Source organism: Echinops telfairi, unplaced genomic scaffold (assembly GCF_000313985.2).
Source record: "Echinops telfairi isolate 266 unplaced genomic scaffold, ASM31398v2 ScPeMD7_7468;HRSCAF=8506_0, whole genome shotgun sequence".
Classification (NCBI taxonomy): Eukaryota; Metazoa; Chordata; class Mammalia; order Afrosoricida; family Tenrecidae; genus Echinops; species Echinops telfairi.
The window spans coordinates 31,585,582-31,597,926 of record NW_022111369.1 but is presented as its reverse complement, the minus strand read 5'-3'; the positions used below and the strand labels follow the sequence as shown (position 1 = coordinate 31,597,926).

Below are 12,345 nucleotides of genomic sequence, written 5' to 3'. Positions count from 1 at the left end.
GCTTTACACAATTGATGTATGTATGGATTGTGATAAGAGATGTATGAGCCCCTAATAAAATGATTTTTTTTTAAAAAGAAAATACCACGGCTTAAGTTAGGCATGCCTTAGTCCTCAAAGTAACTACCTTGCTGTTCAATACTCTGAAGACCTTGTGCAGCAGATTTGCCAAATGCAAATCTTATGTTGATGTCTTGACTGCTGCTTCCATGACCATTGTTTGTAGAGCCAAGCAAGACAACGTCCTTGACAACTTCAATATTTTCTCCATTGAGTTTGTCTATGATGTTACCTATTTGTCCACTTGTGGGGATTTTGATCTTCTTTGCATTGAGTTGCAATCCATGCTGAAGACTACAGTCCTTGATCTTCCTCAGCAAGTGCTTTAAGTCCTCCTCACTTTCAACAAGCAAGGTTATGCCTTCTACATATTGCAGGTTGTTAATAAGCCTTCCTCTGAGTAGAGGAAAGAAGTAGGAGGCAAAGGACATTTACAGAGGTCTAAATACATGTACCTATGTAAATTTATTTATATATATCATTAGGGAAATAGATCTATGTACATATATTTGTATGTTAAGTATTAAGGTAGCACACAGACATTGGGCCTCTACTCAAGTACTCCCTCAACACAAGAGCACTTTGTTCTAATAACCCAGCATTCTTTGATGCTCACCTTCCTGGCACAGTAACTGAAGCCAAAATAGGTACATAAACAAATGTGGTAAAGAAAGCTGATGGTGCCCGGCTATCAAAAGATATAACCATCTGGGGTCTTAGAGGCTTGAAGATAAACAAACAGCCATCTAGCTGAGACACAACAAAGCCCAAATGGAAGAAGCACACAAGCCTGTGTGATCATGAGGTGTCGATGGGATCAGGTATCAGGCATCAAAGTCCCAGAACAAAATAAAATCATATCAATGTGAATGCGGGGGAGTGTGGAGTGGATCCAAAGCCCATCTGTAGACAATTGGACATCCCCTTACAAAAGGATCACAAGGAAAAGACAAGCCAGTCAGAGTGCAGTATAACACCATTGAAATATACAACTGTCTTCTAGTTCTTTAGTGCTCCCTCCCCCCACCCCCACTATCATGACCCCAATTTTACCTTACAAATCCAGCAAGACCAGAGCATGTACACTGGTACAGATAAGAGCTGGCAACACAGGGAATCCAGGACAGATAAACCCCTCAGGAGCAATAATGAGAGTAGAGATACCAGGAGGGGAAGGGGAAGGTGGAGGTGATAGGGGAAACCAATCACAATAATCTACATATAACCCCTTCCCAGGGGGACAGACAACAGAAAAGTGGGTGAAGGTGTAAGTGGTAGGTGTAAGACATGAAAAAAAATTATAATTATCGAGGGTTCATGAGGGAGGGAGGGGGGGGGGGGTGATGAGCTGATATCAAGGACTCAAGTAGAAAGAAAATGTTTTGAAAAGGATGATGGCAACATATGTACAAATGTGCTTAACACAATGGATGTACATATGGATTGTGATAAGAGCTATAAGAGCCCCCAATAAAATGATTTATGAAAAAAAGAAATGAAAAAAAGGAACAATCAGCCTTCCTCTGATCTTGATGCTGCATTCTTCTTCGTAAAGTTCCGCTTCTCTGTCAGCAGCATGCAGATTGAGTAGGCACCCGTGATTAGTTCTCCATATCTGTGTACTTAATTATACTACTGTCATTTCTTCCACTCAAAGACATGAAGTCTATCCATCTCGATTATGGCACATTGCAGAAATGCTCCCGATCTTCACTTCGGCCTCTGCAATAAGACTGCCTTTTATCCCGTCAAGAGACAGTCTTGCCCAGCTTGGAGAATATAATCAATGTCAGCAAATTATCTGTGTGGAAAATACTGAATTGGTGTGCGCTTTGTCGTGTATATTCTCAACAATGAAAACAACATTAAAAAAAAAAAAAAAGAGGCAGATCCTATTGCCCAGTTCCTTGAATTGGAGCTCAGTTTGAGATTTCCACTGGCCTGGCCAGTGGGATGTGGTAAAAATGATGGTGAACTGGTTTCACTTCTCATTCTAAAGAGATGTTATGTGCCTTCCCTTTCTCAGAACTCTGCTGTGGACATGTGATTAGACTCAGGGAGACTTTCTGAGACAGGTTGTCCCATCCTCATGTTTCTCCCCAGGAGTTGCCAGTGGGCTTAAACTGCCAGCCTTACTGTTAGCAGCATAACATTTAGCTCATACATCGCCAGGGCTTGCAGGGCTCAAGTATTTAATTGAAGCTAAAGCTAATTAAGGACAGAACTAACAAACGAAGGTAAAATGAGCTTGATCTTGGATTGAGTTCCCATCCATTTTTAAAATCACAGTTAGACTAATAAGAAATAAACATTCTTTTTCCCAGAAGTGTTTGAGAACACTGCTTAAAAATTTACAACCCTACTCTGAACAGATCTAAGTTTGGTGTAAATGTCATGGAAGAAAGCCTAAATTGCAGCCTGTTGTAAAACAGATGTCAATTCAAATCTGAGCTCTGCCACAGCTGTTTGTAGCGTTTGGCAAGCTACCTAATTAATTTCCGTCACAAAATGTTGAACCATAGAAGGTCATTTAGGGTTATTATGGGAGCCAAGAAGGAGAATGCATGTGGAAGGACCTCTGAAGTGCCTATTCTTACCGCCAACTGACAGTGGCCCCGGTGGGTTCCCGAGACTGTATCTGTGGATGGAAGTAGAATGCTCTGTCTTTCTCCCAGAGTCTACACGAAGGTTCTTAACAAATACTTGTTTCCTTCCTTCCTTCTTTCCTGAAACGACCAAGCCTTGGAATCTACCAGTGATGTATAAACTTTGTTTAAAAATATTTATTATTTCCCAATTTTCATGTAATGATAAGCTTTATGGAATTTGAATCAGCAATACATACATAATATTAGTGACTTTGTAGTAAGATACATAACTTATCAAATGATCTCTGATGAGTGGATCATTAAAGACCCTTTTATGTCAATGATTAGTCTGCATGGTATGAACAAATTCAAATTTTTAAAATATTTTCCATATGCTAAATATTCAGAATATGCCCCCCCAAAAATAGGACAAAGGATACCCGCTGACTCACCTGTGAACCCCCAGTGCAGTCAGCACCTCTGGGCCACTCACTCATTCGTTGTACAATAAACCTCAACCACGCGTTGAACAGATGTAATTGTATATGTGGTCCTTTCCCTCGGCAAGAGGGGAAGAATCTGTTTGCAAGTATGCAAGGAATGCAGACCGGTTATCTTCATTTTCCCATAAAGAACTTCTGCTCCTTCCTTAGTGCTCTCCCTTCCTTCCCCATCGAAATACATACTCCCCGAATCCTGTGGCTCATTCATCTTCATTTAGGTATACATGAATAAACAAACAAACAAGAGACCCCACCAAGTCCACAGGGCTCCTTATACATGAATGGTAAAGCTTTATCTCTCCCAGTGGCGTTTATTTTCCTCATAACTGGTAGTGAGGTCAGAAACTCAAAGGAAATGAATGTGTGAGCATCTGAAAATCAGTCAGAAAGCGCATAGGAGCCTCCATGCTGTTCCCAAGTCAAACGACTGGGCAGCACTTCAAGTAGCTGCCTCTCAAAGTCCCTTTCCCAGGTCCCTTCAATGCTCATGTCATAAAGCAGGGCCCAGCCTTGCTGATTAGAAGTAACAAGGGCCTGGCTGACAGAGCCTTAGAGGCACAGCAGGCTATGCACTGGGCTGCTCACTGCAAGCTCAGCAGTTTCAAACCACAGGCACTATCTGGGCAAAAGAGGAGACTTCTTACTCCCGTACAGTGATAGTTTTGGAAGCTCACAGGGCTAGTTCTACCCTGTCCTACGGGATCACTCCCGATGAGTCAGCATTGACTCAAAGGCAAGAAGTGAGTTTGAGGGCCTAGTTTTTCTTATACCATCACTGCATTTCAAACGACCACCCTGAGCTTCCTGGAGTGCTCAGTCTCTGTCTTTGACAACTGAGAAGTTGTGACTGTGGATACGGCTAAAGACACATGTGAAGGGGACTATGCATTTATGCTTAGAAAGGCCATGGGGTGAGATGGAAAACTGCCTCCGCTATTGCATATAAACCAAAGTCCACTACTTGGGAAAGTTGTTGCTAATAAAGCAAAAGATAATCACAGTAAAGTTTGAGCTCAGAAAGAAGGTCCTTTCACAGCTTAAAATCTCTATAAAGTGCTTCCCACTGGCATCTCTACCACAAGGTTTGAAAAGTTTTTTTAACACAAAAGCAGGACTCCCCATTAGTTCCTTCCTACCCCACTCCCTCCCCTCCCGCAAGAGAAATGAAATCAGGGAGAAGCTACTGACCCTTCCCAGTAAAACTTACCTGAGATCCATATCACCATCCACCCAGAAGGTCAAAATATTAGAGATGGTACCTCCTGGGCAGCATCCCATGATGAGCACACCAATAGCTTGGATTGGCTTGAGAGAGAAGCTGGTGGCCAGGAGGTAAGCTATAAGAGGCATAAGCCCAAACTGGCACAGCAGTCCCACAGCAATGCCCCAAGGCCTCCGGATATGCGAATATAGTTTCTGTATCTCCACGGAGCATCCCAAAGAGAACATGATCAGGCCCACCATCACGGCTGACACCACTGTGAAAACAAGTTTCAGGTTCCCATGAAACTCCGGTCCCAGTTGCACCTCCTCCTCCGAACTGTTGGCAGGGCAGGCTGGGCTGCTAGAACAATTGGCTGTCATCTCCTCATCTCCAGAAGGCAGCATCATAAATGAGCATCTGCAGCTGCAGGCTGGGCAGGTCTCTCGTGCCACGATTCTAAATAACGTAATAGAGTCACGGGTGGAGAATCCTTCCGGTGGGTATCGGCCAGCCTGGTGGTTCAGTCCTAATCTGATCAATTTATTTACAAGTCACATTATGAAAATAACTAGCATGGGTATTAAACATAATGAACTGTGGTCAGTAAGGCTTGCCACTTCTGCTGTTACTCACCACTGAATAGTCAAGTAAAACGAGACAAGCTCTGTTGTGGAGTTGCGAGGCTGCACTGTGTCGTCAACATTACATTGTGTTCCAGGAAAAGAGATTGGCTGCCGAGATATCATTTCTCCGAATTCAATGGGGACAGCACAGAGCCAGGATGCAGAGCTTTGTAAAGAGAAAGGCTAACTTCAGGGGAAAAAAACAAAACATAAAAACCAGGAATGACTAATCCAGAGCCGCGCCTCACAGCATTAGCAAAGCATTTGGGATGGCACTAGCAAGACAAAAGGAAGACAGTTGAGGAAATGTCAGCAGGGAGCAGGGCAATTCCAAGAGAGCATTGCAAGCAGCCCCCCAGCTCTCTGCTTTCCGTGAGAACGTGTCCTAAGACATTGGTCAGTGTAAATAATTTATAGATTATCAAGGGAGGGTGGGGGAGGGAGGGAAAAAACTAAGGCGCTGATACCAAGGGCTCAAGTAGAAAGAAAGTGTTTTGAAAATGATGATGGCAACAAATGTACAGATGTGCTTGACACTGGATGGATGGATGGATGGATGGATGGATGGATGGATGGATGGATGGTGATAAGAGTTGTATGATTTTTTTTAATGTGTCCCTAAAGCCAATCATTAAACACCTGCAAAAATACGATGGCATTAAGCACATGATTATGTCTCGTGAGACATGTGGAAACGGATTTTCTATCAAATATGCTTCCGGGAGCTCTCACTTGGTTTGGAAGCTGGAGTCTTCTTGGAAGTGCCGGCCCGCGCCTTCTGGTGACGGCTGGAGACCCAGCCGGGAAGGCAAGCAGAACGTGGGTCTAGAATCTGCCGACAGTCAGCTTCTGCCAGCAATGACCCCTAGCACATTCCACGAGGCACCTCTGACAAAAACTACACAAGGGCACGAAACTACGCCTTCAAAAGAGCCAGGGCCACTCCCTTTGCCACAGGGCTGGTGACAGGGCACACTTTATCAATGCCTCTGCTTGTCTTACATGATGCCTACGAAGAAGCAACTGTTGGTTTTTTGATTAGCCAATTATTTTCCATGACAAAATACTTGAGGCATTTTTACTATATAAAATTTCAAGTTGAATACAGATGTAGAATAGAAGTTAAGTATATTAAACAACAAAGGGCCTTATAGAAACACCCTAAACGCTGTTCAGATAAAGAAGCTTGTTGGGGTTCAGCAGAAGGACCTGATGTTACTGTGAGAACAGTACAGCATTTGAAGGAAAAAACCAACAGAACAACTTGGTGGAGCCGTTAGACAGCATGCCACGACCAACGGTATGACCTCCTTGACTCTCTGAAGCGGAGGAGGGGCTCTGAGAGTGCACTCGGGCCGGAAACCCCTGTAGTGATCTCATGAAGTGAGGGGCAAATCCAGTGAGGTCGCAGAAACTACTGATTAGAGGCAAAGCAACCAAATGACAGGAGACAAGCTAAGTACAGACAGATACACCCCTCAGGAACAATGATGGGAGTAGCGGGACCATGAGGATAGGGGGAAGGTGGGGGCAGAAATTGGGAATCGATCACAAGGACTGATGTATAACCATGCCCCCCACCAAGGAGGACGAACAATAGAAACGTAGGTGAGGGGAGACAATAGCTGGTGCAAGATATGAAAATAACAATTTATAAATGATCAAGTAAGGGTTCATGGGGGAGGAGGGTGGGAGGGAGGAAAAAATGAGGAGCTGATACCAAGAGCTCAAGTAGAAAGAAAATGTTTTCAAAAGGATGATGGCAACCTATGTACAAATGTGCTTGATACAATGGATGTATGGATTGTTATAAGAGATGTAAGAGCCCCCAATAAAATGATTTTTCTTTAAAAAATAAAAAGAAAAGAATGGATTCAGTCTCTTTAGAAGTCAGGTACTCCCCAGTTTGAGTAAGGCAGAGGTGTGGATAAGGCTGTGAAGGAATGGAAGTGGGAGAAAACTGTTTTCTGAGAAAAGGTTGACGTTGTCAAGGATTTGTCTTGCTTCTATCCACAGTCAATGCTCATGGAAGAGATCAGCATACGAGTTGCATCGGGTGAATCTGCTGCACAGGACCTCTGTAGAGCATTGAAAAGCAAGGAGGTAACTTGGAGGACTGAGGTGGGCTTGACCAAGCCATGGTATTGCCAATGGCCTCATATGCATGTGAAAGTTGGGCATTGAATAAGAAAGGCTGAACAAGAATGGATGCATTTTTTGAAAATACTTTTATTGGGGGCTCTTACCCCTCTTATCACAATCCATACACTCATCCAGTGTGTCAAGCACATTTGCACATATGCCGCCATCATCATTTTCAAAGCATTCTCTTCTCACTTGAGCTCCAGATATCAGCTCCCCATTTCTTCCCCCTGGATGCATTTTAATTATGATGCTGAATAAGAATATTGAAAGTACTCTTAGACTGCTAAAAGGAGAAAAACAATCCGTTTTGGAAGCACTATGGGCAGACTGCGTCTTAGAGGCCAGAATGGAGACTTTGTCTGACACACTTTGGACGGTTGTCAGGAGAGGCCAGTCCCTGAAGAAGGGCATCATGCTTGGTGTAGTAGAGGGGCGGTGAAAGAGAGGAAGGTCTTCAATGAGATGAACAGACAGGGTGGCTACCACAATGGGCTCAAGCACAGAAACAATTGTAAGAATGGAGCAGGACTGGCTAGTGTTTCCTCCTGTTGTCCACGGAGTTGCTGTGGGTCCAAACCACCTCGAGTACACCCACCAACAAAACGAGTGGATGGCAGGAGCAGTGTAGCTACTTTATATATGCCTGGCTGCTCCTGAGGAACGTCCAAATTTATACTTATATTTATTTATTTACTGACTGACTGACTTATTAGAAGGTATCAAATGCTTCTCTGAAAAATGTCAAAAACATTGAGCCTCTATGCAAGAACACTTTTCCTAAAAACCTGGCATTTTGTGATGCTCACCTTCCCGACACTGAAGACAAAATGGGTTCATAAGTAAATGTGGTGAAGAAAGCTGATGGTGCCTGGTTATTACAAGATATAGCATCTGGGGTCTGAAAGGCTTGAAGTTAAGCAAGTGACCATCTAGCAGTGAAGCAAAAAAGCCCACATGGAAGAAGCACACCTGCCTGTGTGACCACGAGATGTTGATGAGATCAAGTATCAAGCATCAGAAGACCCAAAACAAACAATCCTATTGATGCAAACAAGGAAGGTCAGAGTGGAGACCCAGTTTGACATCCCCATACAGAAGGGTCACAAGGAAGGGATGAGCCAGCCAGGGTGCAGTGTAGCACCGATGAGACATACAACTTTCTCTAGTTCTTTAATGCTTCCTCCTTCTTACTATCACAACCCCAGTTCTACCTTACAAATCTGGTTAGACCAGAGCATTTACAGTGGTACAGATAAGAGTTCTTGACACATGGAATCCAGGACAGATCAACCCCTCAGGAGCAATAATGGGCATAGTGATACCATGAGGGTAGGGGAAGGTGAGGGAAGAAGGGGGAACCAAGTGCAATGATCGACATGTACCCCGTGCCACCACCCAGGATGATGAACAACAGAAACTGGGTGAGGGAAACAACAGATGGTGTCAGATATGAAAATAATAATAACATAACTTATCAAGGGTTCATGAGGGGGGTAGGTTGAGGGAGGGACGGAGAAATGAGCGGATACTAAGGACTCAGAGAAAGAAAGTGTTTTGAAATGGATGGTGACAAACATATGTACAAATATGCTTGACACAATGGATGCATAGAGTGTTATAAGATCTGTAAGAGCCCCCAATAAAATGATTTAAAAAGAAAAGAAAAAATGCTCAAAAAATGTTTTTTCAATAGAAAAAAAAGAAGAAAACTGTCAAAAAGTCAAGTGATAGCTGGCAAATGTTTGCTTGGCACATTTCACCACAATAATAAAGGAATAACTAAAAAGTTCACTGAAGCATACTTCCAGGATTCCAATAAATCATTTGAATGGCCCTTTAATTTATGCAAATTTAAGTTCAGTAAACACCCTCCTTTGTAATACAGTGCAGTGTGATAGGAACCTTTTATGATCTACTTGGTATTCAGTATTGAAAGTTAAGCATCAGGCTGCTAACAGAGAAGTAGATGGTTCAAACCCACTCATGGCTTCTTGAGAGAAAACCGTGGCCATCTGCTATCATGAGCAATTACAGTCTCAGAAATCCCATGGAATGACTCTGTTCAGAATTGACTAGACAGCAGTGGGCTCAGAGTTGGTAGCTATAGAAAAGGGGGGGGGTTAATATATTTGCATAATGACCTCTAGGAAGCTCTTTGGGGTAGGAGGAAACTGTTGAGACCTTACCATTTCCCATTTGAATTCCATGTTATCAGAATTAGGGTTCCCTAGAAAAGTATAACCAGTGGCTATTATTGGGGCGCACTACAGAATCCTTCTAGCTCATAGCAACCCTACGTACAACAGAATGCAACATTGATGGGTCCTGCAACACCCTCACAATTGTTGCTATGTTTGAGCCTATTGCTGCAACAATTGTGTCAACCCATCTCCTTGACAATCCATCTCAGTCTTGCTCTTTTTCAATGACCCTCTACTTCACCATACACGAAGTCCTTTTCCAAAGCCTGGTTTCTCCTGATAGCATGTGCAAAGTGCAAAATGTGTGAGATGAAGTCCTACCACCCTTGGTTCTAAGGATCATTCAGGCTGCACTTCTTCCAATACAATTTTGTTTGTTTTCCTAGAATTCATGAGTATTTTCAATGTGCTTTGCCAACACCATAATCCAAATACATCAGTTTTTCTTCATTCATCCTTATGCTTTGTCCAGTTTTTGCATGCATTTAAAGTGATTGAAAATACCAGGCAAAGACTTCCAGGAAGATGGTGCTGAAGTAGAATCCCCTACTTAGACCTCTCTTTGTGGCTCAGAGAACAACTGGTAAGGAGGCCAAGACTGGGAACTTAGACACAGGGCCTAGATTCCCAGCACTGTGGGATTCTGTCGAGATTTCCCACTTTGATTCTTACCAATGGAGAACACAGTGGAGTCCCACTTAGCTCCCCCTCACTAGCAAACTCACCACTCTAAATTGCCTCACTGGTTGTGACCAGCTCCCTTCACCCCTACCAAAGGAGGTCAATCCAGGGAATTTAGAAGCAGTACCCAGACTCAGGGCACTGGAGGATTGTTTCAGACTTCCCCCTCGGTTTCTTGTTCATGGGGAATGCAGCAGAACCGGCTGTGGTCTCCTTTACCCTGCACTAGCAAACTCCCCTCTCCAGGTGCAGCAGGTGCCTGGCCCCCTACAGAAGCAGGCCAATCCAGGGAATTTAGAAATGGGACCAGACACAGGGCACTGCATGGCTATATCAAAAGGGCTTGGGCTGGCTCTCCACATAGATAAACCCAGCTATCTAGAGAGGGATTGCGACCCAGTGAGGCAGAAATGCAGTTCAAACCAGCAGCAGTCTCCAAGGGGTTGTTAGATTTTCCTGTTTTCTTCTGAGAAAGGAAACACAGAATTTCTCATCCCACCAGAGGAAACAGAACCCAGAATTTCCAGGTTTCTGTGCAGCTTTCCCACCCCTAGCTAGGCAGCCTTTGGACATGGGGATCCACAGTGCTTAGCTAGATTGATGACTTTGGATCAGAAACCCTCCTCCTTGGGGCATCGACTACTACAAACACCTGTTTGCAACCTGGACCACGCCTATGGGGCGGCTAGTTCGGATTAGTGCAGAAACCCACTATGAAGGGGCCTCCTGTTGTAAACACAACAACGGAAGGAACGCACTCTCCCTGTGCAATATACAGGATTGATAAGTGACAAGGGTCACTTATCTAGAGATTCAAAGTGGCCTCTGATAACTGGAAAATTCAAACACAGAGATCATTCAAACAATCTTCTCTAACCACAGTGCCATAAAGCTGGAAATCAACAACAGAAACAACAAAAGCAAACACTTGGAGACTCAACAGCACTCTTCTCAAAAGAGATTGGGAAATAGTCCAAATTAGAGAGAAAATTAGGAAGTTCCTAGAAACCAATAAGAATGACAGCACAACATACCAAAACCCATGGGATGCAGCAAAGGCAGTTATCAGAGGCCACTTTACTGCAATAAATGCACACATGAAAAAGGAGATCAGGTGCCTTTCCACCTCCCTGTCTTTACAGAGACTGGTTTCATAAATTATGGTGCAATCATGCTATGAGATATTAAGGTGCTATTTTTACAAGGAGCAATGTTTCTTAGAAAGTTAAAGGGAAAAAAGTTTAGTTTTTTTGAATCAAGATGAAAATGACATAAATAAGATGCTTAAAATCCAAAACCAAGAAAAGGGACTAAGTTAAAGACTACAAATTTTTCATAGTGATTGTTTCTGTACATAGGATTATGGATGATATTTCTTCTTCCTTAAATGTTTATACTATCTAATGCATTGGGGCTCAACCTTCCTAATGCCACAACCCTTTAATATAGTTCCTCATGTTGTGGTCACCCCCAACCATAAAATTATTTTCATTGCTACTTCATAACTGTAACTTTGCTACTGTTATGAATCGTAATGTAAATATCTGATATGCAGGATATATTTTCATTGTTACAAATTGAACATAATTATAGCATAGTGATTAATCACAAAACCAATATGTAATATTTACTTATATGTATAACAAAATGAAATATTTATTGCTAATAACAAATAAATGAAATGTTGTCATGAAGCATGGTGTGGCATGGGTAACAGTCTTAATATAACAACAGTAAACTACATTGTTATATTTTGCAATGGTATGCATAAAAAGCCAATGTCAGTGTGAAGGTTGCGATAGCTTCTTTCTCACCAGATCAGAAATTCTCAGGGCAGTCTTTGCAAGAACACAACCAAGATCAGATTCCACAACAAGTCTACTTCTGTATTTAGACTTGATAACCAACACGCTGGCAAACCCCGTTTCACAAAGCTATGTTGTTGGAAATGGAAGAAGGCACAACACTGTCTCAGACAGAACAGGACATGACTGCAAACACTTGATCCAGAATATTGTCACTGGCATTGGAGAGAATCAGTTCTCGCTGCATCACTGTTGATAAGTTCAATGAACTACTCTTGTGCGGTCTCCGGACCATCTCCAACTTTGACTGTGAATGGGCTTCTTGCAACTGCAAATGGGGTGTCAGGTAGATTTGGAAAGTACGGTGACATTTCATCTGCAAGCATGTGCAAATGTTCTTTCACAGAAATTATCATCATAATTCTTTTTTTTTTATTGTTTTTTTCTTTTTCTTTTTTAACATTTTATTAGGGGCTCATACAACTGTTATCCCAATCCATACACACATCAATTGTGTAAAGCGCATTTGTACATC

General features: G+C 42.7%; 1 protein-coding gene across 1 annotated transcript in view; it reads right to left on the bottom strand.

The window, feature by feature from the left end:
• SLC10A6 (solute carrier family 10 member 6) overlaps window positions 1-4,879 on the bottom strand; it is a 43,108-nt gene extending 38,229 nt beyond the window's left edge. The window contains exon 1 of the mRNA XM_004703413.2: window positions 4,359-4,879. Coding sequence (XP_004703470.2) covers window positions 4,359-4,762 — 404 coding nt within the window. The 5' untranslated portion in view covers window positions 4,763-4,879. The remainder of the gene's footprint in view (window positions 1-4,358) is intronic.
• Between the last annotated feature and the right edge of the window lie 7,466 nt (window positions 4,880-12,345).